The sequence below is a fragment of the Diaporthe citri genome, assembly GCF_014595645.1.
Source record: "Diaporthe citri strain NFHF-8-4 chromosome Unknown scaffold_7, whole genome shotgun sequence".
In the NCBI taxonomy this organism is placed as follows: Eukaryota; Fungi; Ascomycota; class Sordariomycetes; order Diaporthales; family Diaporthaceae; genus Diaporthe; species Diaporthe citri.
In genome coordinates, this window is record NW_025064852.1 from 3,787,057 (window position 1) to 3,812,620 (window position 25,564).

The window sequence follows — 25,564 nt, forward strand, 5'->3', positions numbered from 1 at the left end:
GAGGTCTGAACCATGCAAAGTGGTATCCGAAGAGCATCCGACATCCAGTATTGCTGTCATTCTCAGCAACCGTACATTCATTGCAGATACGCAATGTTGTCTTGCTGGCAACTCATGCCAGCATGAGCTCGCACTGCGGCACAGTGCATTTGGAGGGTGGCCATGGAGGCGGCACATGGATATTTCAGGAAACACAGGGGCTGACTGTGTAGTGCTCTAACATGAACCTGAAAATTTCACACGGTCCGACGTGATGTTGGAACATGGTCGACGCTCCTGGCTGGCCCAGGGGCGTCAGCATCAGCCCGCCATGGGCCATAGGAACGGCCTACACACCTGGCAGCCAACGTTGGACTTGACCTTGGAATTGAACATTCCTCTATTTTAAAGGTCGCTCCCTGCATCAAACACCGTACTGGCAGAAACCTCTCTCGATCTCTGCACGACAACTCCTGTTATCAGACTAGAGCCAGGCACACGACATCTTGCGCCAGACCAACAATTGTTTGCTTATCTATCCCTCGTTCCAGTCAAGTAGGACTTTAGACCCGCCATCAAGCACAATGAGCTCCCAGCCCTATGTCCCCAGTGGCTCCGGACACATCAACTACTACAAAGGCGGGTGGAACATCGGACAAAAGGCCCGAGTCGGACCCCACAAGAAGGAGGCCATCTCCATGGCGCGCATCTACAACCAGCGCCCAGGACGACTGAGGATGCACGTCTACGGCGGGCCCACAAAGAAGGACAAGAAGGTCGCGACGGTCGAGACGGTCCCGTTCAAGAAGCAAGGCTGGACAAAGTGGCTGCGCTTCCTGGGAGTCCGCGCCCACGTCCCCAGCGACATAGACATCATCCTGTTCCCAGACGAGTCCAAGGGCGGCGACAAAGGCAAGTCGCACGGGGAGCGCATCGAGATCCGGGGGCGCCAGTTCCGCTTCACCGCGCCCGTGTCGGGCGGCGGCCGCCTCGAGACGTTCGAGTGGCGCTGGAGCGACGGCGGCGAGGTGGGCCACTACACGAAAAAGATCCCCGAGACCAACGGGCGCGGGTGGAAGCTGCTGCGGCTCGACACCGAGGGGCAGGACGGGAGCCGCGACCAGAAGGAGTGCGTGGCGGCCTTCGCGCAGACGGGCAAGTTCGGGTCCAAGTCGCACCGGTACCAGCTCTTCAACTCGGGGGCCCAGGGGAGGCTGGGCGAGCGGTTCGAGCTGTATGCGTACCTCACCTTCCTGGCCATCCTGGACCAGGAGGCGCGCGAGGCTGCCAAGGCGGCGGCGGAGAGGCAGGCTCGGATGAACCAGAGGAATAGGCAGATGAACCGGCGGTAATGGGCCGGGGGAGCATGATTCCTGTCCGGTGAAGTTGATGGTATTATAGTTTGTTTTAAGTCTCGTTTAGCAATACCACTGTTTACTGTAACGGCATCCGTTCACGAGAATTGTATGCTTTTGGCACCGATCAGTCGAGCTTAGGGAGTGAGGCGAGACCATAGCTGATCTCAAGTCCAATCTCAAAAAGAGTTCTTTCTCTGGTTCCCTCCCTGGTGTGTTCTGTTGGATTATTGATGTTGCGATCCACGCACTCAGTCACACAAGTACAGTAGGCGGGGAACGGTCTCGAACTACCCGGAAAAGCATATAATATATCTGGCCCGTTTCTGTCTATCTGCCCAAACACCAAACGCCCAGCAAGCACCTTACTTCTGAGCCCTCGGTGTCAAGTGGACCATCAGCGGCGGCTTCTGCCACAGGTTGTAGATCTTCTGGTCCAGCCAGCCCTTGCTCTCGGGCGCCAGCTTCAAGTCGAAGTTGAAGACGAGGCGGGCCATGATGGTCCTCATCTCGGCGTACGCCAGGTTGCGACCTATGCAATTCCTCGGGCCAAATGAGAAGGGCTGCATCGCCTCCTTCTTGTCCTTTGCGAATTTGTGGTTGTCGTCGTTGAGCCACCGCTCTGGGTGGTACTTGAAGGGCTCGACGAAGTTGTCCTCGGAGTGGTAGGTTGCCCACTGCCAGATGGCGACGTGGGTCTGTTGTGGCAAATGTAAGTCAGCGGGATTTTCCCATGATATTTACAGTTGGCAATAGTTGACAACTTACATCTTCGGGAACGTAATGCCCGCACAGCACCCTCCCGCCCTCGGGGACGACGCGCGGGTTGCCGATGGGCACGGGCGGGTAGCACCGCAGCGCCTCGTCCAGGCAGGCCAGCATGTACTGCAGCTGCCCGGCCGAGTTGATGTTGATCTCGGACTCCTCCTTGAACGTGGACCGGACCTCCTTGGTGAGCCTGTCGAGGGCGTCCGGGTTGTTGAGGAGCAGGAACGTGCAGCCCGAGAGCAGCGTCGCCGTCGTCTCGGACCCTGCCACGATGAGCAGGCCGGCGTGGGACTCGATGTCGACCTGGGGCATTTGCTGCACGTGTTTTGTCAGCAACTGCAGGAGCAAAGGTTGAGGCCGTTGTCACAACACCGGGGCGGGATCAAACTCACCCAGTCCTCCTGCTTCATCAGCAGGCCCTCGATCAGGTCATGGCGGACCTTGCCCAGCTCCATGCGCTTCGCCACCCTGTTGTGCGTGAAGACCTCGTGCTGCTCGTGCGACGCCATCAGGGTCTTGGGCACCATCTTCAGGAGCAGCCTCGTGATTGTCGGGTAGTGCGCGGCGGTCTGCATGTAAGCGCCGGCCTTGGTCAGGAAAAAAATGGTCTCGACCCACGAGTGCCAGTTAGACTGCTCGAGGCAGCCAAAGGACTCGCCCAGCGCGAGGTCGCCGATGACGTCGAAGGTGGTGAAGTTGTACCACGCCGTCATGTCGAGCGGCTTGCTACCCCCGGCGCAGTTCTCGCGCAGCCGCTTCATCAGCAGGTCGACGTACGACCGTATGATGGGCTCCTGCTCGCGCATCGACCGGTCGCTGAAGCCGTGGGCCAGCTGGCGCCGGATGATGCCGTGCTTCTGGCGGTCGGCCGAGATGATGTTGTCGGGGGCCTCGGGCACGGGCCGGTAGAAGGGCACCCACTTGCCGCACTCCTCGCCCTTGGGGTTGTGGCCCAGGATCTCCTTCCAGGCCGAGGCGTCCGCGAACGAGAGCTCGTCGGGCGCGACGCGCACCACGGGGCCGTACTTCTTGTGCATGTCTAGCATGTCGATGGCGAGTGTGCCGCTCAGGACCCGGATGTGGTAGGGGATCCGGGTGGCTCTCCACAGCAGCGGCCCTGGGTATGACCGCAGCGGGTGGAAGAATACATTGTAGATGAATGTGATGAGAACGTACGCGACCGTCGCCTGGGGAAGCTAGTTAGTGCCCGGATAATAAAAGCCCCCCGGTCCAGGCGTCGGCGCCCGGGTCATGCCACGACGTACAAGTGAGGTCCAGAATGTGAGCGTCGCGCAGATGCCCAGAAGGCCGCCATTTGTGATGGCCATTCTCAGTCGTTCAGTCCCCAAAGGGAGACGGGCTGATGAGTTAGCTTGACTAATTAGTTTATCGTCAGTTTAGTTCCGTGAACGAGTTGGCGCAGATCCGTGAAGGGAGAAATAGCTTTTGCGTGTTGTGCCGGTCGTGTCGGCTCAGGGACCAGATGGCGAGATATCAACCGTGTTTCATACGCAACCACGAGAATGGTCCTTGGCACCTTCGGCAGTATCAAAACCACATGTGCATCGGTGTTATATACGTTGTCAAGTGCTGCGCCGGGTTGACAGTCGGGATGTTGGACAGTCCCGCCACTTTTGCAATGCGCACAGGTTGATTGGGGCCACATAATCCCTCGCTTTGGGCAATTGTCGACGGTGGTGGGAAATGACATAGCCCAGCATCGTATTCGGGTCACGCAACGGCCAACCGCTCGCTCTGGGCGGAGCTCGCTCAACTCATGCAATGCCCAGACCCTGGCACGCCCCCCCCCCCGACCTGCCGAAAATGGTGTAATTGCAGTAAATCTTTGCGGCCACTACCGTGTCCGTATCGAAATCCATACAAAACCTACTCATATCTGGTATATTTCGGTCTGCCTTGGCGTGCGCGGCCCGGTGATGCGGCCTTGGCCCGTCGGTCACGAATACGATTCCGAGCAACCAAGCTTGTCCACGGTTACAGCTGCCTCGGCTTCATTTGGCTATGCCCCGCTGCGCAGGATATCCAGCCCAGATGATAATGGAAGCGCGTGCCCGCGGGCTGATTGAAGCAAAGAAACTCGGTTCGCCATGCACGAGATAGTTCGGACGGAATGCCACCTTGCGATCCCGCTGTCAACTCCTGCATGAGCCGGCTTATAGCTTTCCAGTAGTTTGTTTCCCTCGGAAGTTGTTGCATTTCAGGGTCTCAACGATGTTCCAGAACAGCTGCTTAAGTGGGATCACATGTAACGAACGAGATCATGTCTTATTTTCGTCCCATGTTGCCGATTAAATTTCTGTAGTATCGATTCACCAAGGTACTGACAAAGCAAGCCATTAACGTCCCTGGCCCGGGTATGGGCCCCCCCCCCCTATCTGGGCACCCCACATCCGCGTACGCGCATGCATGCGTCTGAACCCACCCCATAAACACTCCTTAATATCTTTACGAGGAAATTTTTTCTCCTTATTATTTTTCTTCACGGCATTAATTAATTTATTATAAAGCCTTATATAAAGTTAAATATATAAAACGCCCTTATAATAATTGCTAATAAGATATCTTAAAAGTAGGCTGTTAAGACTTAATATATCCTTTAAAGCATACTTTAATATTGCCTTAATAGCATTAAAAGTTATTAAAAGGCTGCTATGCCTTTAAGGCTTTTTTTTAATTATTAAAAGGCTTAATTAACTTTATTTATTATTAATTAATATAGCTTAAGATTAGCATTAATATAATATAAAATAAAGGCCTTTAAAGCTTAATTAACCTACCTTAATAAAGATTACCCTTTTTTTAATAAGAAATGGCTTAAAGCTTTTCTTTTTTATTATTCTTAACTTTAAAGTTAAAAGAATTAATATATTAAAGCTTTTTATTTTTAAGCATTTATAAGGGAAAACGTTAAATTATAATTTAACTTTCTTTAACTGCTTATAATTAAGTTTATTTAATTAGCTAATTAATAAAATATTAATAAAAGGGGGGTTATAAAGGGTTGCTTAAAAAATACCTTTACTCTTAGCTATTTAAATAATAACTCTTTATTGCAAAAAAACTTTAATTTAAAAGCTTAAACCTTATTTATAAAATATATATTTATTATAAGCAAGTTCTTTATACCCTTTATTATTTTTAAAAAATTAAGCATATAATAATAATAATTTCTTATTGCCTTTAAGGATTATAATGATTAGCAATTTATAATAATAAAAAAGGGGTAAATAAAAGAAAAAATAATAATTAAGTAGCTTAAAAAAGTATTTATTTTTTAAATTACCTTTTTAAACCCTTTTAATTAATATTTATTAATAATAAATAAGCATTATATATATATAATTATTAACTTTATATAAAAGTACTTCTTATATTAAATATATATAATCTTTTTACTTATATATATTTCTTATATATTGCAACCCTTTAATATAGCAATATTTTTTTTATTAAAAATAATATTTTAAAAGCATTTATACTTAATAAGGTAATATAACTCTTTATTAATAATAATAAAAAAAGGTTTTTTTATTATTATTATAAGGCATAATAAAAGGCCTTTATAAAATTAAATATATATTTAAGATAAAAGGTAATAAAGCTTTAGCTAATATTTAAGCATAAGGCACTTAAAAATTATTATATACTTAAAAATTAATAAATTAAGCATAAATTATTAAACTTTAATATAATAAAAAGCTTTATTAAGTAATTTTCTATATTAAAAACTCTTTTTTAATAATTAAAACTTATTTTTAAAACCCTTAAATAATTATAAAAGGTATAAGGTTTAATAGCCCATTTTACTTATAAGAAATACTTAAGCTGTATATTATAAGTTTTTTTTAAAAAGTTTCTTAAGGTATATAATTAAAAAAAAGTATAATTAATAATGATTTTATAAAAAAATTAGCAGCTAAAAGCTTAAATTAAAGCTAATAAGAAAATAATAAAAAGGAAGGTTTAAATTAACCTTATGCAGCTTTTATTAATATTAAGGCTATTTATTATGCCTAAATTAAGGTTGGCAAAGTATTAAAAAAAAGCAATAATTTAAAGGAATTTTTAATACTAACGGAAGAGGGATCGGTGATCATAATGGCGGGCAATTAACGTTAAGGAGAAGGCGTGTGTGTGTGGCGATGGGGTGCCCAGATAGGGGGGGGGCCCATACCCGGGCCGGGGACGTTAGACTTTGAGCGATATCAGAATGCAAAGCCATTCCACGCAGGCAAGAAGACGCACAAACGTTCTCAATGTTCGCCAACATGTTCAGCGTAACAACAGACCCTTATCCATCGTTCTCAAACCTTAAACCAGCCGTCTCCCTCACCGCACCATAAATCCCAGAGATATCACCCCTCAGCTCCCCTCTCCCACATCCATCCCCCTCCAGAACGTCCCTGCACCAACCCAAAGCCACAAACGGATTCCGCACCGTCGCCCCCGCCTCCTCAGCGAGCCTCACAGCAAGGCCCAAGTCCTTAACCCCCAGCGCCACGGCCCCGGCAGGCCGCTCCTCCCCCTCCCTCCAGTAGTCCCCGCGCAGCATCCTCCCGGCGTACACGTGGAAGGGGTTCGTCCCCGCCGGGCCCCCCACGAGACATAGCTCGACGAACTCGCCCACCGCCGCCGCGCCGACCCCGGACTTCTCGGCCAGCGTGAAGGCCTCCGCCAGCTGGCACGCCGCGCTGAGGGTGAAGGTGTTGGCGATGATCTTCATGCGCGGTCCCGTGCCGCACGGCTGGTCCGGAAAGGCGATGGCGGCGCGGGCGAGGGCGCCGCAGCCGCCGCCGTTGCCTGTGATGTACGGCGCTGCCCGGGAGAGCGCGGCGGCGGGCCCCGCGGGGAACGCGATGAGCTGGCCTGCTGCTGCGGCTGCCGGGGGGCCTAGGACCGGGCAGGCGAGGAAGTCTGCGCCGTGGCCTGCCAGGCGGTCTGCGAGGGTGTCTGCCGTGTCGGGGTGAACTGTTTCCGTGCCGATGAAGAGCTTGCCCTGGAGACCGTCTGGGTTGTCTGCTGTGGCCAGGTCGGAGATGATGGATTGGTAGGTTGATTCGACTACGGCGTCGTTGGTGAGGCACGAGAAGATTATATCTGCTTTGGATATGCCTTCTTTGAGGGATAAAACTATCTTGGTAGTCCCCGGAGGAAGTGATGAGGCAAGGTCGTGGCACTTTTGGGTGGTGCGGTTGTAGAGTATCAGAGGCGAGTCGAGGCAGCCGTGGGAGACGAGGCGTTCGCAAGCTGCCTTTCCTAGACTTCCGAGTCCGATCCACATTACTACGGGCGCCATTATGTCGTGCTCCAATGCGTAGTGGGAGTGATGAGTGGAGAGGAGTCAAGGTGTAATGCCTCGAAGAATCGTGTGAGTCAAATATGCGATCAGGAAGGTCCAGGAACCCATACGCAGGTGCACCAACGACATCAACCAGAACACAGGCGACTATGTATACTCGCGACAGAGCACATGACACCACCCAAGTCAGTCATCGCCGTCTCTGACGTTGCGGCCGACCGCGCCTTCCCAGCATATGCCGTGATGTGTGCTCGCGGATGCTTCGCGGAGGATCCGCGGAGCTCGAAATGTGTGACCGTAAAAGGTGTGAGGCTGACGTCTGAGAGTTTCCGCCGCCACGTACTGCCAGTTATACCTCCCTACGAAGTATGAGTTATCTATGTACACGGATTCTCTAGGACGCAGCTCTGTTCTCCTCAATCGCCTGTAGACAAAAATCCTAGGTTTGCTTATGCTCAATTCGCAGACACATCTTGCCGTTCGTTGCCCACACTTATTCTCACACTTATTCTCACACTTCCCAATCACAACTTTGACAGAAAGCTCAACTACCTACAGCTTAGAATAAAATTGAACTTGACGCCTTTAATTAACAAACCGTTGTGTACTAATATCGATCAATTCCAAAATTGATTAGTTGACAGCCAGCTCCCCAAAGACACACCGCCACGAGTGTCACAAGGCAGGTTGCACAAATGCCCTACGGTAAGACAGAAAAAGCAACACCTCTGTTTGATATTGTCTCTGGTCTGAGTCTTGCATATCCACGAGTGTACCCCGCCAGGTCGCCGTGCCGTCCCGTTGACGCATGGGCAACTGTTGCCGATCAGCCCGTTGTCCTCACATGCCCCTCACCTGAGTACCACCCATGCAACTCTGCTCGCGAAAGCTTTGAAGCCAACATGTGGGCAGGCTATGACCTACACTCCTTCAGTCTGACATTCACAGGCACCGAGATGGAAGACTTTGGAACCGATTTCTTGAAATTCATTAATATGACGTGACTAAAAGAGATCATGTTGTCTGAGCCAGGTCTGGCGTCTAAGGCCCGTTCCCGTCCGCTCCATGACTCCTGTGTAAAGATATTGATATGTGCAATCACGCCACCCCGAAATCGATCCGTCATAAATCAATGTACGGCGTGTCCCCGTCTCTCTCTTCAAGCCATACAATCAGCTTTGGGTATTACATTTCCAACACACGAGGGTATCCACAATTCTCTCCTTCTTTCTCGACATTCCTCTACTTCTTTGCCGCCTTTCAAGGGCGATGCTTAGACGGCCGAGCTGCGGTGCTCGGCGGCCTCGACAAGACCCTTGTCCGACACGCCGGGCTCCAGGCCACCGGCGAAGGTGGTGGTGGGCTTCCAGCCAGCGGAAGTACGGGGGGTCGTCTCCTCCATCATGCGGTCGACCTGCTCCAGCGACAGACCCTTGGTCTCGGGCACGAGGAAGTAGGAGTAGACGAAGGCGCAGGTGCAGAGACCACCCCACACGAAGAAGACGCTCGACTTTAGGTTGCCGTGCGTCTCACCGACCATGTAGGGGGTGATGACGGCGATGATGGTGTTCCACAGCCAGTTGGAGGCGGTGGACAGGGCGACACCACGGGAGCGGATGGGCAAGGGGAAGATCTCGCCGATCAGGATCCAGGCGCCGGGGCCCCATGTGGAAGCGAAGAAGAAGATGAAGATGGCGATGAAGGCAATCTGGGCGTTCACGGCGGGGATGTTGTCGGCGATCGAGGCGTCGGGGTCCGAGGGGTCTGGGTGGGTGTGGTTGAAACCGACCGTGACACCAATGATGGCGACGAGGAACTGGCAAACAAGCATACCAAAGGCACCGATGATGAGGATTGAGCGACGGCCGAACTTCTCAACGGTCCAGAAGGAGATGGGGGTGGAGCACACGTTGACGAGCGTGAAGATCAGTGAGATAAGGAAGGTGTTGCTGATGGCACCAGTGGACTGGAGGAAGGCGTAGAGTAGTAGAAGATGAAGTTGACACCGGTCCACTGCTGCATCATCTGCAGGGAGGTACCGAGAATGGTGCGACGCAGGTTGGACTTTCCGGTCCACAGGGAGCCCTTGAAGCAGTTTGCCCAGGAACCGAACCAGGTGGTGTTGGGGATGAGCTGACGCTCGTACTCCTCGTTGGCGACAATCTCGGCAAGCTCGACCTGGATGTACTCGGAATCGGCGGGCTGGCCACGGAGGCGGGACAGGGAGTCGGTAGCGCGGTCGAGGCGGCCACGCTTGACGAAGTACCGGGGCGAGTCGGGCAGGAACATCAGACCAACGCCGAGGATGACACCCCAGGGGAACTGAATGCCAATGGGGATGCGGTAAGCCCGGGTGTCTCCGTAGTGCTGAGAACCGTAGACGACGCAGGCGGCAAGCAGCAGACCAATAGTGATGCAGAATTGGTAGCCAGCGACCAGAGCGCCACGGACTTTGCGGGGGCACTGCGGAAGGCAAATTGTCAGCTTCAGCTTTCTCCAAAGGGCGCGCGAAGCTCCCGCACCTGGTGCTCAGGCTAGCAGCTCTAGCCTGAGCATTTGGCCAAGGAGCTCGGGGGGCACAACTTACAATCTCAGACATGTACAAGATGACGATGGCAGACTCGAAACCGACACCAAGACCAGCAATCAGACGACCAGCAACGATTGTTCCGAGGGCAGAAGAGTTGGGCGTGGTGGCGACCTGGACGACGACACCGAGGATGTAGATGAGACAACCGGCAACGACAGTCCACTTGCGGCCAATGAACTCGGCGACATCTCCAGCGATGAGAGCTCCGAAGAAGGTACCGGCAGACAGGATGGAGGTGATCAGAGACAGGTTGGAGTCGGTCAGGGCGGTAGCATCGGAGCCCTCGACGGCCTTGTAGAAGGCTGCGGAGCCAGAAACACCGTTGATGTAGCCAGAGTCATAACCAAAGAAGATACCACCGAACGAGGCAAAGGCGCAGATGAGGTAGGCCTTCCAGGTAACGGGGGCCTCGATGCGCTCGACATCGGTGGTGGTGTGCAGGCCGGCAGCCGCAACGACCGAGTTGTTGCGGCTGTGCTGCTTCTCGTCGGTCGACATGACGGGCGAGCGAGAGCGCAGTAGGTGGGTTTTATTCTTCGTTCCTCCGCTTGTTGTCGAGTATGTGGGGTGTTCCTTCCCTCTGTTGCAACACACGACGAAAGTCAGTTCTGACACTGACTGACGACCTTGAGTATTAGGAAGGTGGGGGTTGAAAAAGGAAGTTTTGGAATGAGGCGAGCAACCACACAATCAGCAGCATGAAAGGGAAGGGGGGTGATGGGATATCGGGACCTTTTATGAACTCGGGGGTCCTCCGTACCAAAGGTACTTGTTGCCTTCCCCAACTGGTTCCTGGCCCGGTGCAACGATGGAATTTGGGAGATGGAGGTAGGGGAGCACTGACCGTGGATGACCGGGGTACCGGGGGTTGCTTTGGGGGGGGGGGGTGATTTGGGATAAAATCTCAGCCTTTTTTTCTATCGTACGGCGTAAAATACGGCTGTCGAGGATCGCTGCTCTGGGTCTAGGTCTCTCGTAAAATGCAAGGCGGGATGTGGGTGGACGACTCAGGACTGCCAATTGGACTAGTTTAGCAGGAGGTGCAGCTTCTTGGGGACGGACGGGGTACGGGGTACGGGGTACTTGCAGAAGCGGCAGGGGGGCAGGGAGCAGGGGTCCTGTCTTTCTGGAATTGGCAGATGGGGAAAATAGACACGGAAAGGGGGGTGGGTGTACACGATGCACAAGGAAAGGCGAGACGAGGAAGGAAGAGAGATGGAGGCACCGGACGGGACACGGAAGGAGGCAACAAGGGTGGCATGCCGCTTCCGTGTGTGGTGCTGCGATGCAATGCGTGTCAGTCTCGTGGTGACGGTAACCAGTTTCCGTTGGAAGGAAGAGACTCTTCATCGAACGACGCCCGCTCGGCTCGGCTGGGCTCAGAAGGCCGGAACGACTATCTGGGAGTGAATATGACCAGTGAGGGCAACGAGTTTAGGTCAGTTTGCTGAGGTTGTCATCGTGGGTCATTCGAGTCAATCGACTCATCATTCATCGCTCGCTGGCTTACTGCTTCACTCAGTCGCTCGGATCGTTTGCTCCTGACCTCTCTAGCAAACCATTCATGGACTCCTCCCAAGCATTGATCGCCGCCGCGTAGCTCACGATCCACCTCTCTTTGTACAGTAGACCACAGCTCGAAACAAACGGACCATCTCGCCTCCAGGAGGGAGAGACTGGTCACCAGCTGCATGACGTGCACCACACAGGCGTAGAGGCTCTACTCCGAGCGCATCGTCTGAGGGTTTCTGGGCACAGAAGGCCACCCCCGACAATCTGGGGAAGGTTTTGCCATCGCGTCGCCGAGTCGCGTGGCGTCTGCGGGGACTTGGGGAGGATCTGGCTGCTTCTGCAGAGCCTGGCTGATGACTGGCAGGCAGGCCAGTCCCCGAGGGTGAAGGTTCATGGCTCCAAGCCCACGCCCCGAGGACAGGCCGGTCCGAAAACAGTACCTTAAGAGGGACGCCCCAGAATAAGGCCATGGTAAGGCCGAACCCCATCAACCGGCCCCAGTCCACTCGACACTACCCCGGCTGTTCCAAGCAGGCCCACTGGCTCGGTTTTTCCGGGGTCGCTCGACCTGCAGGAATTGTGGGTTGTGGATTTGCTGTTGGCACAGGGGTCCTGGAATGCCTAATCACAATGTGAGCCTCTCGTCGCCCTGCTACAGCTCTTACCACATTCCTGGGTCTCGATCTCGATGAGCACCAAGCAGAGTGCACGCCTCCGTGGGGCAAGAAAGGGCCTTTGTTGGTCAGGCTTTGTCGCACTCCTCGAGCCTCTGTATGTCTGGACGCCGCTGACTGGCTGATCCGGCATTGCTGTCGTCCGGAAGCGGCTGGGCTCAGTGGTCTCAGTGGCGGGATGGATCGATCAGCTGAGGGCCGAGTACAGAAGGCCACGGCAAACATTCTGGCAGAGCACATGCACAGCTTGCCGTATTTTACGCGTGCGCGACAGGGGGACGGGGGTTTGTTGCCCGACGGTTGCAACATCCGACCAGAGAGAAGCGCCGAAAATGCTATTGTCAATGACCGGGGGCTAGGCACGCTGGCACGCCCTTGCCGCATCGCAAGCTTCTGACTTGCCGCACGGCATAGAACCCTCATCTCGTTTCGAGCTCCTGCTGCTGCGAGGCCAGCCCGGCCACCGTGGGACGCCTGCAGCCTGCCCGTTGAATGATGCAGAGTCAACACTCGGTAGCGGACGATACCCAACATCCTCGCCGATGACAGTCGGCGCCAGTACGTCTTGTTACCTGCTGGTCCTCCTCCGCCCGGTGCATCCGTTCCACCAGCTTCCCCCAGCCGTTCCCCAACCCCAGAAAAGACGGCCCGGTCGACTGCCTACGCACACCACCCTCTTGGAACCAACGATCCTTGGGCCAATCTGGAGCCATCGGACGAGCATCCCAATGGGCCAATGCTCGGTCGTACTTTGACGCTAATCGTCCCCGGGGTCGTCCCTTATGCATCCTGTCTGGCTAAGACGCAAATTGGCCGACTCCTGCCCGCCACGATCTGTTGGCCACCGCTGTAGGCACTTGGTCAATTAGCAGACTTTCTCGGCCCAGTCTTTCGACGAACGGCACGATACTCTATCCCACACGTCTCAAAAAGGGAAAACGATGGACTCGATTGGTGACAGCACCCTCATGCTGAAGGATCTGGAATACCATCCAATATGCCTGTTACAGGTGCTAATTGGGCACGCGGGCTGACTGCCAGACGCCTAGACTTCGGGTGTGCAGCGCGATCGGGGTGGTTGAGCTTTTGGTTGGGACTGCTTGAATTTACAGGCTCACGATGGCTTCCTGTTTTTTCCTATGTCGTCGTTATCTCCCACTCCACTTCTTCTCCATTCCGGGGCTCCAGATTCTACCACCCTCCGCAAATGCTCCAGCCTGCGTGCGAACTCGGCCCACGCGACTCCAGTCAATAAATTGGAACCGGCAGAGCCAAAAAGGGCCGATCTAAACCCAATGGGGCCGGAATGTGGGTGCCAAGGCTTTAAGCTTTGTTTGAAAGCTGACAGTCCAGGCCCTTCTGGACGCCCGAAAGGATTCAGCCAGCTGTACGAGGTAATAACTGGGGCGCTGCGTCTAGACGAGCGCGCTGTCGCTAACCTCCACAAGATATTTGCCCGTCCAACATCATTGTCTGCCATGTGCAGACTGTGTAACACCAGGCCAATGTTTGAATCTTGTCACCTGTCCCCGGTTTATTGTTAAGACAATGGGCATGCCAACGTATGGCAGCCTTGCGCAACAACGATCGGCCGTGGAAGATTTGTGAAGGACTGTATTTTCCAAGGTATCTGTACTTAGACCAGCTCGACCGCGGACGATGAATGCTGAACCTGGTCACCGCACCGCCCACCCCGTCTCCGGCACCTCTCCGAATGCCGTTGGATCCGGACCACCTCGTGAACTTCACCTGGCAACACCGGCCGCTTCACCATGAGAACCTGTGAATAATGCTTCGTCATTCGTCCTGTCAAGCGCGCCCGTAGTTCAGTCCCGGCGCTCTGGGTCTAGGCCGCCCCAGACGCGACACGGTCGCCTTTGTCCGATTCCACCGCTCTGGCCGCCTGCCTCGGCAATCTCACCTACTGCTCAACGCTACGACAATGGCATCCAAGATTCATTACGAGGCTCATGGATTGGGACCCGCCCCGTGATGTCGACCGGCCCGATTGTGGTTTTAGCCAAGCCGCCGAAGTCGAGAACGGCCAGAAAATCGACACGTCTGTACAATGAGCACCCCACAATCTCCCTCTCCACGGACTCCAATGGCAAACTTTTACCCCGTGGATCCTCCAGGAAATGAGTTGGCCCATCAATACTACCCAATTTGGTGCGCCGGATGGTAGGGGTTAGTGGCCACCGGTGGTAGGCCTCTCGTGAACTGCGCTCCGACGATGGCACCCAACACAAGCCAGAGGTGCTGATGGCGGGCGCAGCATGTACCACGGGTTCAACGATGGTGACCAATTCCACCCTTCACCATCGCCCACCCTCGATCGCTGCCCTGCTGGCCCAGCTGTCTGGATGGTCTCCAAACGCCACTACCTTAGGCGTCGTCCCGGCTGTCTGTCACCCGCACATCCTTAGCGGCTTAGCCGAAGCTACCATCCCAGCCCATGTTCTTCAACCCAAGATCGCACGTGCAGTCACATTGCAACGTCGCAGCCCACACATGGGTTTGCCACGAGTTCACGGACACGATCGTCCTACCCTGCCGCAGAGCTGCTGCCCACGACGATAGAGCTGACAAGTGATCTACCTAAGGACTAAATATGTAGACAGCCATCACCTTGTGATGGCTCTCGATCGGATCTCTCCGAACACAAGAGGGTGCGTCCTGGGTTGGGTAAGACGATGAACCTCCTACGTCCCCCCCCCCTCCTTGTCTCGTGAAGTCACACATAACCTACTCCTAGACTTGTCTGAGTCAGCACGACTTCAGAGAGGGACGAGCCTCCTGTGCTTTATCGCCCAAGGTTTGTGGGCTTGACGTGGTCAATGTTCAACATGTGCCATGCAATCTCATGTTCCAAGTCCCACCATGGCCATATCGTTTCATTCATGGAATGACAATTAGTGGCTTTGTCGAAAATCCTTCAGGTATATGGAGACTTCGGCGTCTACTCGGCAGGAAGCGCAACGCAAGCGCAGCCACAGAAGCAGCCCGCACGACGGTAGTCCCGTTCAAGACAAGGCGTGCTTGTAAAACGCGTACCTCTTGTCTCGGACCATGTTCGAGTTTAACACGCCTGACCCCGCGGTCCGAAAGGGAAGGGACGCGGGGAGCTGACGGGAGGCAGGGAAAAAGGGCCATGCGCGTTTCCTTCGCCCCCTCGAGAGACCCGCGTGACACCCGTGCTACCAGCTGGAAACCGAGTGGCTTCGAGGTCCCGCCTGGCCGTCGTCGCACACGGTTCAGAGTTTTTTGCTCCCTTTCTTCTCTTTCGTGGGACGTCCCACCCGTCGGGCCTCGCAGGGCAGGTGCGACGTGGCTCTGTCTTGCTTTGAGCTTGTCTTCCTGGCTCCATTCAATGTTCAATTCTTGAATGAGCGGAGGCCCTCGTGGCCCCGCGTACTTGCGGCTTGTCGCATGGCTAACGGGAACTCAGTCGCCCGAAAGGGATGTCCACTTGTTTCTGGTTACAACCTTTTAGGGAACGAGTTTCCTCATCGGTCACTTTGCGACTAGTTGATAGGTACGCGAGATCTGCACGGCGCTTTCATTTGGGAACCTGCGTGGTTGTAGGGGTACAGCTGATGGTCAGCCGCATCTGACGCTGTGGTGGTACACGAGCTTCCATTTGGCAAAATGGTTTTGCAACGGATGGAAGATCATCACTTGTGGCTCGACTTTAGTTTTGTTCTCTCACCCTGCCACAAATACCTGCTAGTTATCTTATTATACCCACATGTCCTGCTCTCAAAGTATTTCACTTATTTCAAATTTATTCAGATACAACGCCATTCTCTTTTGACCCCACCTTTTGATCTTCAAAATCGTATTCTCTGTTGGCAATGATCTCGGCCGGTACCGCATTTTACTCCTAGTGGAAGAGAATGGCAGAATATTTCGCAAGCTGGGCCTTGAGGCCAAGGACAAGCACGGTCTGAGAACAGCACGAATCAATTTGAAGAGGGCACAGATGCCGAATTCTTGTCCGAGTACGGTGTGTTCGCCGACAGTACGAGCCACAATTTCCTCGTATGCGGTGTCCCATTCTTTGAAGGATGTCTTTGTGTTCTCATCTTTCAGCTTCAGAAACCAATCTGGATCTGCATCAAATGTTATCCTTTGGGAGATCAATGCAAATTGAGTACTGAGAAACATACCGATACTGTTTAAAGAAGCCCAGTTGTCCCCGAGAACCTGCTTAACCACTGCATGGTTGATCTGGTAGAAGAACGAGTTGCTGCGCCGCTTGTTGTAGTCCAAAAGCATCGGGACACCGAAATGGCTGGGCTCCTCGGGCTCGTCCTTGTCGAACCAGGCGTGGCCCAGTCCACCGAACGTGTACTGGGTCCAGTACCAGCCGGCCTCCCCGTGCTCGGGATCGCTGTACGGCGATGCGTCCAGCCCTGGCGGAGTGCCTGGCTGGGCACTGCCAGTCAGGTAACCCGTGAAGCAGTGCACGAACTCGTGAGCCAGGAAGACCGAGATGCAGAAGACCGCCCGCTCGAGACTCATCTGAGCGTTGGCTTGGGCATCTTGCAGGCGCTGGATTGCTGCCATGGTGCTGCTGTCCATTTCCCTGTTGCCATTCTGAATCTCTGCGTTTAGAGCCTCCTGTTCTTTGGTGCACTGCTCGACGCTCCTTGCTGACCTAAGAAGGCCATCTACCAGCTGCGACCTGCGGTTAGAACAAAATTTACAAGCCAGGTTTGGGGGTGGTATTACTTACACACTGGTGTATGTAGACGACCGCGCTGTTGCGGCAGTCATAGTCCTCCATATTACTCCCCCACGTCCACCTCTGCGTCAGGCCGTAGCCAGAGAGGCTGTCGCACACACAAATCGGGATCCCAAACTCCCGGACCTGCCGCAGGAACATCGCAACCCACATCCCCATGTCCCTCAACTCGCCCTTGTAGATCCCCGCCGCCGGCCGTCCGCCGCCAGCCCGCGCGGCCTCGAACCTCCGCTCCGCCACGATCTGCATCCCGACGCCGACGAGCACCCTGTTTCCCCTGCCCTCCTCGAGCAGCCGCAGCGCGAGGTCGACGCACCGCGCCAGCGCGGACGTGGTCGCCTCGTCTGCGGGTGGGCCGGGGGCCATGCGCTCGCGCCTGCTCGGGGCCAGGGGGAGGGCGAACTTTACGTCGCGGGTGAAGAGGCGGAGGCCTGGTCTTGGGGGTTGTCTTGTGCGTCTGGGCTTGGATATGCCGGGGGAGGAGTGGTTTGGCTTGGGAGGGTGGGGGCGCTCGATCTCTTTTGCGATCAGGGATGGCGGGATGGGAGTGCTTGTTGGCGACCGTATCGTATTAGGGGTTTTGTTGGGTTCTGCGTGAGGTTCGGTGCCATTGACAGGACTCGTGACACGTGTAGATATGTTGCTCATGCTATCGCAGTTCCTGTGCGGCTGAGTGGAAGATAGCTGCTAGAAAGAAATGTGGTTCTTTTTAGCGACCAGCGTCGATGAGTATGAGAGAGCGACTTCGGTGGTTGACTATTGAGATGAGTTGGTAGGCAAGGAGGACAGAAATAGAGTCGGGCAGGCGACGATGTGAACTGTTGCGATATGTTGTCATCTGCAGAAGGCGGGAAAATCAGTGTAAACTTTTACTTGACGATTGGAACTTCCCAAAAGCGATATATCATGGGAACGGAATGTTGGGCTATGCTGAAAGTATTGCTCTCTACTTGGTGCTTTAAGATTCGAGTATAGCATCCCCGTCGTCTCTTGAGGGCTCTACCACAGGTCATCTAGTCTCAGCTCACAAATTGCTTGAAAAAGGGATAGTCAACAAAGGCTCTTCTCCGTCCATAGGAGAAAGGGTCTATAGGACAAAAGGATCAGCTCTGGTGTATGGAACTTTGGATAAAGAAGCCGCGGGATCTTCGCATTAAAGCAAGTCCCTATTTCAAGTTTAGAATCGCCAGACACGATTTGACCTTAACTTTCAAATGTGCACACCAAGCGTTGGACGCTACGTCGGCAACTTTAGGCCAAAGACCAACTTGTTAGACTGAGGTCACGTTGAAACATTATGCACACATGCTCATAGTCATAGGGCTCAATTTACAATCCAGATTTGCTAGTGCAGGCAAAGACGTCTGAGCCTCCTCATCAGAACCCATCATATCAGCAGCTCCAGCAAATACGACGCTGTTCGAATCAAATACGGATACTAAATTCATCTTTCTGCAGGCTACATGGCCGAGCTAGGATGATATGCTAGCGTTGTTAGGCTCGACCTTGAAATGGCGCTAATAGATGAGAATGCGTGATTCCATATATATGTTGAGTGGATAAACTCATTACTGATGCTGCAATGCGAGGGAGAGGCAGTGTCCCATGAGCTTTGTATATCCAGTCGAGGCTTAGCTAGAGCTCAGATGTGGAGACCTTAGAAGCCACTAATGACTTCCTTCCACTTGAGGGGACATGTGTAGGAAGATGGTAATAGGTTTAGCCTAGGTCATGGGCAAGGCGTTATCACCTTAGAAATTGTAAGATACATATACATCCTGAGGCACCATGTTATGAGGCTCATGGCCACTGTCGAAAAATCGCAAGAGTCCGCATATATAACGTGTTTAGTTTGTCCCATTTGAAATCTTGTGCAATTTGATTAAAGGTCACCGGTATTCCACCATTCTCAATTCTCCAATGGCGGCATAGATGGTGGACGAATAATGATAGCCTTTCCAGCTTCTCTTGAATTGGGCCTCATTAAATTGAATTTCTTAACTAACAAGTAGCCGTCTGAGCCCAACCACCAGTAGCCTCAGTATCGCGTGACGCACAGGTGCCCTAGTTACAGGAAGACGATCGTATTAAATTTGCCATTTGGCCTCTTCAAATACTCAAGACCACTTAAAATCCATTTGAATGCAAGACTATCAACTCATTGAAAATGTATCCCATCCACAAGGCCTATCTGTTTGACTACCTTTTCGAAGGAAACAAATCCACCTACACCCAATTCAACAATACCTCTGACCCAATAAGAAGTATGAAAGTATCGGAGGATATGCATCCCCCAGTTTCACCCAACTACTTCCTCAGAAGCTCCGTCAAAAAGTCAAGCAAGCTCCAGTACGAGGCCCCCACAGAAATCCTTCAAGCTATCTTTTTGGAGCTTGCCACTATAAATGACGCCAAGGCAGTCATTACCACATGTCACAGGATGAATGACGCCTTCAACGGCTACAAGAAGACGATTATTTGGACCATCCTTTGTCGCGAGTTGGGACCAACGTTACCCGGCACCTTCGGGGCTCTAGCGATCTTTGTGTCCCCTCGCAAGGGGCCCGTCGACGAAAAATTGTTTCTCGAGAGAAAGATGTCCGCCCGGTACTGGGCACCGATGCTGAGGGAGCACGGAGAGCTCGCACGGAGGCTACTTACGCTTGCGATGGCGGCTCGGATGCTGGCTGTGTATCGGCGATTTCCCAAAGAGGTCAATTACAGCGCTGGCGGGGAGTGCTCAGCCTGTGTGAGCAGCACGTTGGCGGACGGAGACTGGGATCCCAGGGAGGAGAATACGGTTGGGAATTGTCTCGAGCACTTGTTGCAGGCGAATGCTGTGCGTTTCCGGCTGAAATGCCGTATGGTACTGGACTATAAGAAGCCCGCTGAAATTCCGGGTGTCTGGAGGGGGGTCTCTGGTCTGTGGTGGGACTGGTGGTAAAGTAAATTGTCGCGAATGTTTGCTAGTGGAATAATTACAATTGTCACACTCGTCTCTGGACATGATCCTACATGACTTATGAAACCGCGTTCGCGGTTCAAGAACGCTATTGCACGATTGCTCCTCAAAAATATGCTCACTGCCGTTATTCTTGCTTAGGCTTTGCAGCTGAGGCCAAGATTTCGGTCTGAAGGGGACTCTATAACGTGCGTTTCCTACTTTGGACTGTCCCCAGTCATACGTAATCGCTTTTGCAAATTCAGCCAAGATCAGGACTCGACTTCCCAGTTCGACTTGAAGCTTCCAAACCTGTTGGCTGATATTGAAAAGGAGCCACAAAACAATTTCATCCACATGAACCACCGGCATGTATTTGGGTTGGTGGACAGTGCTGCGTGTTTAATAGTGTAACAAGGCCGGATAACATGTTGACAAAGCATTCCGGCAAATTTGGCCGCGTTGACAGCTGGTGCCTTTCATACGAAGGTCCAATTGCAGACAAAGAACAGGTGAAATTGTGGTAATTCAGGTAAAAACACCAGCCTCCTGGTTTGGGACTTCAGGTTGCAGGGATCCCAAACGGCGACATGCAACTTTACCAGGAGCTACACCCTTCTTCAGGGTGGCCACGTACCAATAACATAGACTATAATACTAGTATATTCTAGGCTTATTTATGCATAATCGCAGCGTCAACCAGCCTGCCTCACCGAGCAGGCCTATGAGCATAGTTGCTTCTTTTGGCCCCTCAAAATGTCTTGATGATTTGCGCCAAGCCTCGGGTCGAGGCGATCTCCACCGCACCCAGGGTACGGCACCGTGTATCCGCCAGCTTACAATGGGACGAACGTGAGGAAAAGAATTTTCCGGAGCGGCAACGGTTTCTAATAGTTGGATACTGGACCCGCAAAATCCTCGGTGCCTATGTTGTTGTGACTATCGTTCGATGCCGCCGGGGGCTCAGCGAGTTTCAGCCGAGAGCTAAGGCCTCACGCTGAGCCTTGAGGGCCCTTTGTGAGGTGGGACACGGGGCCACCCGCCGTTTTACAGTGCTTGACTCCTGAAAGGGTGTGTTTGTGACTGATCGCTACGTCACGCCAGATTCGCCCGGGACTCGATTTCCCGGGGTTTCCTCACCCTCCCCTCCAGCTATCACAAAACTATGTGATACTTTTCCACCTCTTAGCAGGGCCGGCCGGCTGAGGTGAGCAAGGTTGCCCGGCCGGGGTTTTGGATTTGCACTAGCATGACCTGCGACGAGGGAAACATGCACCGCCACGACTCAACCTGAGACAGCAAACACATGTGCAGCAGGCGGGAGAGAAATCACAACGCAGAGGGGACTTATTATATCACCGGCCGATGTCCGTCTGGCTTTCGGATGGCAAGCTTCAAATTTGTCCAGTCGAAGTCAAATCGCGGACCGTCCATCTGATTTTTCTCCCAACGCTCGCTTCATTGCAACCAACCACAATGTCTTACTCCTGGGGAATAATAATCTTCGCCGCCATTTTCGGCATCACATCGGCAGCGCCGTCATTACTGCCTCGTCAGGCTGCAACAACACAATTGACATTTACCGGTGCGGGGGCTTCCTTCAGCGTAACTGCACCTGTGGACGGGAGTGCAGTTACACTGAGTAAGTTGTCCCATTTCGTGCAACGCATTGCTATCACAATTAAGCTAACTTATTCTAACAACAGACAACACCCTGGCCGTCGATTTCATTGCTCAAGCAGGAACCGCGAGCTGTTCATTCGAAGGCGTCGATGGAGTAAAGCTTACCGTGCTCGGAGCCAACTCAGGTGCTACCATCGCACCGCCCCAGACGATCGTGCGTGCAAGCTGCCAATAACTGCATTTTATTCATTCGCAAAGCTGCTTTTTCACGAGTTACGAAAGATGGAATCCCGGACGGCAGGCCGTTGAACTTATTCCCACCACGACCAAATTCCAAGGCGACAGTCGTACATAACATTCCTGTGTAAATGAAAACAATTTGACGTACAAAGACATGATCTCTCGCTCGCCACGTACTTATGGTGGGTATTGTGGCTGATTAATGTAAAGACAATGGTAATTCTATCACGAAGTACGCCTTTGCTGAACACATCGCCTCTTCCCTCCACCTCTTTGTGGTTGTAGCCAATAGCAGATGGCCTCTTACACAAGCGCAGGAATGCAACGCACTCATCCTTACGAAAAGTGATGCGGCCCGCCATAGGCCCGGCCCGCCAACTGTGCGCTCGGCTCGAGATCTTTGTCTTTGCAGCACGGTGACAATAGTGTTATCACTTGAGGTCCCTTTGTACAGAAGTTCAGGTAGTGGGGGTTTTCCTTGATATAAAAGGTCAACTAGGACTGTCTCTGTGATCATATCTTTCTTTTTCCATAAACCCAACACTGGAACATCGATTCAGTTGGAAAGACTCAGCACCAATACATTGCAACCTCAATCAAAACAACATTACATCTCACGGCATCATGAAGAGTTTCTTCAACAGTCTCTTGGGTAGAAAGAAGGCGTCGGGCCAGAGTCGATCCATGACTGGCCAATCGAAGCGCCCTGAAGTCGTCGAAGTCATCAAACCGGAGCCGAGAGCTAACATCTATCTTGTAGCAACGGACGAAGAATTCTCGTTCCGCAAGCCTTACATGAACGCACACTGCAAGCCTGTTACCCTCCCCATCTCCTTGTTCGGCAGCGCAAAATACTGGCGCGACATCGACCTCATCAGCATCTCCGCTAGGATGACTCTTGTGTACGCCAAGTTTGGCAACTGGGAGCCAGAGCATTTGAGAAAATGGGTTCAAGCGACAATGGCCTCCGAAAAGATCATGTTTTGCGTTAATCCAGAAAGAGGATTCCTGAAACCACAAAGTGATGAGTTTCGCGTTGCGATCCGTACCGCCTCTATTTCTGGAGAGCCCTTTGTAGTCTTTTGCAAATGGGAGGTCCCCTGGCCTTAAACACATACCTGAGCCTCATTTTCGAGGACATGCCCAGGACGCAGACTCGGCGTCCACCAGCGCCATTCGACAGCAGACCAAGTGGCTCGGCCACGGCGCTAATTTTCATTCATGTCGGTAAGGTCTCTTATTCATGTAGATAAGTTTTCTTTTTCTTGTCAATACTTTCTTCACGTCATCATTTCCTTGTCACAATGGGACTGCGGATACGCACGCAAATATATTAGGAAAGAAAACAGAAAAAAGAGACCAAAAGGAACAGGAATGGAAACAAAACATTCCAAAAATAAAAACAAAAATTTGAAAACAAAGCCAACTGAAAGGAAAGTCTATTCTATCTCAAAATGAATGCTAGTTTGGGCATGGATCCCACATGTGAAATCCAATACTATAGTAAATATGAAAACGGACGAGAGTTGTAACAGCGAAAGCCTGTCATAGAATGTCAATGGAGGCACGGTGCCATATATGCTTACGACATATGAACGAGCTGGTGTCAAAATGCAGGAAGGCGGGCGGTACCGGCCCTGGACGTCTGGAGGTAGTGATTAAAGTCGTTCAGAGCCTCGGTTATCCACATTAATCAGGGATGCATACTACCATGACATACTTCATGGAGACTGTTACGACAAAAACAGACTGAAATGTTCCAACTTGTAATCATGGAAGGTGCCACGAATGATTCCAGGTTGCACGACCGCCTTGGTGAAAATACTGTCTGCCAAAACACACCCGTTGAGAACTTTAGAAAGACTCGAAGCAGACGGGTCATTGTGCTAACTCGGCTACCGGAGCAGTAAATCCCACTCTCCGTCGTCCCCCAGCTTGGCCCGTGTCGTGGTGCAGGCGAGGCCCCGGGCCAAGAGCCTGTGGATCTTCCGCCAACGAGGCAATTCTCCGGCAGCTCCCCTATATCTCCACATGCGACCTGCCAAGAGGCACCACATCAAATCAACCCCTGGAGTAACCCACAAGGACAGCCAAGTGACAACGATAGCAGCGATGGGAAGGACAATTCAGTCAAATGCGGTGTGCTTCTGACAGCGATCACTGCCGGATCTCCACCTAAGGGAATACTGTGCTAATTTCCACTCAGCGTTGGCAATGCCTATTGTAGAATCACGGAAGATGGCGATGCTGCCTACTTCGTCATGTAGATGCCTATAAGACGTACAAATGAGGCCATCGATGCCCTCAGTGCTCTCTGATATCCCTGCCGCATCTACATCGCCGCCTCATCTTTGAACTGATCTTGTCTGTGCACCCTCTCCACGATGAAGCTTTCCTCGACCCTTTTTGTACTTGCAACGTCGCTGGTCTCAGCATCGCCAACCCCTACTCTCGAGGAGGGTGTGGCGAAGGTATTGGACAAGAGAGCAAGCATCACCGATGCTGCCAGCGTCGGCTATGCTACGCAGAACGGAGGGTAAGCATTTACACGCACAAACGAATACACACACGCCGTGGGGAAGGTGGCATACTGATGTAATTGAATAGCACAAAGGGTGGAGCTGGCGGATCGACCACTACCGTCAGCACGCTGCCCCAGCTGTCTGCCGCAGCCAGTGCCGAAGGAGCGAGCGTGATCATCGTGCAAGGCGCCATCAGTGGTGCGGCCAAGGTGCAAGTCACGAGCGACAAGACCATCGTCGGAAAGGCAGGTAGCTGTATGTCCATTCATCATTCGTTCTCAAGCTCGTGGGCCCCCGTTGTGAGTGAGACATACGCTGACATGTTATCCAGCCCTTACCGGCATCGGCCTCACGATCAATGGACAAAAGAACGTAATTGTCAGGAACATGAAGATCGCCAAGGTCCTCGCGGACTACGGCGACGCCGTTACCATCCAGCTATCGACCAACGTCTGGGTCGACCACTGCGACCTCTCCGGCGACGAGACAGTCGGCAAGGACACATACGACGGTCTGGTTGACCTTTCACACGCAGCAGATTTCGTGACCATCTCGAACACCTACTTCCACAACCACGTAAGCTCCTCCCCTTTCCCTCCCAACCGCACCAAAACCACACCAGCCCTGCCGCCGGAAACATCCCCCATTAACACACGTATGATATAAATAGTCCAAGGGCACACTAGTAGGCCACTCGGACTCCAACGCCGCCGAGGACACGGGCCATCTCCGCGTCACCTACGCCAACAACCACTTCTACAAGGTCTCCTCCCGGGGCCCCCTCCTGCGCTTCGGCACGGCCCACATCTTCAACAACTACAACGAGCAGAGCACTGGCGTCAACACGCGCATGGGCGCGCAGGCGCTGGTGCAGAGCACCGTGTTCGAGAACAGCGGAAAAAAGGCGGTCTTCACGGAGAGCAGCGATGCAGACGGGTGAGTGGAATTACCCGACTTGTTGGAATATATGATCCGTCGCGGGCTCGGATCAGGCCAGAGTGTAAGCTAACTGCTTGATAGGTATGCTGTGGTCATCGACACCATCTTTGGTGGCGAGAGTGCGAACACGGCGCCTCAGGGGACGTTGACCGCAAGCTCTCCCCCATACACGTACTCTCTCCTGGGCAGCGCCAACGTCAAGGCCGCTGTGACGAAGGAGGCTGGCCAGACGCTGTCGTTCTAGATCAGCGTGATGACGCCACTGCCGGATTCTTGTAAATAAGTTTGTGGAGGGTGCCCTCAAAGAGGTGTATCTCGTCAACAAAGAATATAGTATCGAAAGCTAGATGAGCT

At 52.7% G+C, this 25,564-nt stretch overlaps 9 protein-coding genes across 9 annotated transcripts; 5 read left to right on the forward strand and 4 right to left on the reverse strand.

The window, feature by feature from the left end:
- Window positions 1-563: 563 nt before the first annotated feature.
- Window positions 564-1,331, forward strand: INS49_014157 (uncharacterized protein; the record flags this gene model as incomplete). The annotated part of the gene is made up of 1 exon (XM_043174848.1): window positions 564-1,331. The coding sequence occupies one exon, from the start codon at window positions 564-566 to the stop codon at window positions 1,329-1,331; it is 768 nt and encodes a 255-aa protein (XP_043021793.1).
- Window positions 1,332-1,699: 368 nt separating this feature from the next.
- On the reverse strand, window positions 1,700-3,430 carry INS49_014158 (uncharacterized protein; the record flags this gene model as incomplete). Its single annotated transcript, XM_043174849.1, has 4 exons — window positions 1,700-2,032; window positions 2,103-2,417; window positions 2,495-3,289; window positions 3,368-3,430. 4 exons carry the CDS (start codon window positions 3,428-3,430, stop codon window positions 1,700-1,702), a joined length of 1,506 nt encoding a protein of 501 aa, XP_043021794.1.
- A 2,984-nt stretch (window positions 3,431-6,414) lies between these two features.
- INS49_014159 (uncharacterized protein) lies at window positions 6,415-7,419 on the reverse strand (the record flags this gene model as incomplete). Its single annotated transcript, XM_043174850.1, has 1 exon — window positions 6,415-7,419. One exon carries the CDS (start codon window positions 7,417-7,419, stop codon window positions 6,415-6,417), a length of 1,005 nt encoding a protein of 334 aa, XP_043021795.1.
- Window positions 7,420-8,695: 1,276 nt separating this feature from the next.
- On the reverse strand, window positions 8,696-10,510 carry INS49_014160 (uncharacterized protein; the record flags this gene model as incomplete). Its single annotated transcript, XM_043174851.1, has 3 exons — window positions 8,696-9,238; window positions 9,382-9,885; window positions 10,010-10,510. 3 exons carry the CDS (start codon window positions 10,508-10,510, stop codon window positions 8,696-8,698), a joined length of 1,548 nt encoding a protein of 515 aa, XP_043021796.1.
- Window positions 10,511-16,081: 5,571 nt separating this feature from the next.
- On the reverse strand, window positions 16,082-17,593 carry INS49_014161 (uncharacterized protein; the record flags this gene model as incomplete). Its single annotated transcript, XM_043174852.1, has 4 exons — window positions 16,082-16,144; window positions 16,219-16,310; window positions 16,368-16,878; window positions 16,937-17,593. The coding sequence occupies 4 exons, from the start codon at window positions 17,591-17,593 to the stop codon at window positions 16,082-16,084; spliced, it is 1,323 nt and encodes a 440-aa protein (XP_043021797.1).
- A 1,519-nt stretch (window positions 17,594-19,112) lies between these two features.
- On the forward strand, window positions 19,113-19,889 carry INS49_014162 (uncharacterized protein; the record flags this gene model as incomplete). Its single annotated transcript, XM_043174853.1, has 1 exon — window positions 19,113-19,889. One exon carries the CDS (start codon window positions 19,113-19,115, stop codon window positions 19,887-19,889), a length of 777 nt encoding a protein of 258 aa, XP_043021798.1.
- Window positions 19,890-21,362: 1,473 nt separating this feature from the next.
- Window positions 21,363-21,744, forward strand: INS49_014163 (uncharacterized protein; the record flags this gene model as incomplete). The annotated part of the gene is made up of 2 exons (XM_043174854.1): window positions 21,363-21,528; window positions 21,593-21,744. 2 exons carry the CDS (start codon window positions 21,363-21,365, stop codon window positions 21,742-21,744), a joined length of 318 nt encoding a protein of 105 aa, XP_043021799.1.
- Window positions 21,745-22,373: 629 nt separating this feature from the next.
- INS49_014164 (uncharacterized protein) lies at window positions 22,374-22,859 on the forward strand (the record flags this gene model as incomplete). The annotated part of the gene is made up of 1 exon (XM_043174855.1): window positions 22,374-22,859. The coding sequence occupies one exon, from the start codon at window positions 22,374-22,376 to the stop codon at window positions 22,857-22,859; it is 486 nt and encodes a 161-aa protein (XP_043021800.1).
- Window positions 22,860-24,133: 1,274 nt separating this feature from the next.
- On the forward strand, window positions 24,134-25,454 carry INS49_014165 (uncharacterized protein; the record flags this gene model as incomplete). Its single annotated transcript, XM_043174856.1, has 5 exons — window positions 24,134-24,285; window positions 24,357-24,526; window positions 24,603-24,847; window positions 24,942-25,207; window positions 25,292-25,454. The coding sequence occupies 5 exons, from the start codon at window positions 24,134-24,136 to the stop codon at window positions 25,452-25,454; spliced, it is 996 nt and encodes a 331-aa protein (XP_043021801.1).
- Window positions 25,455-25,564: the final 110 nt, after the last annotated feature.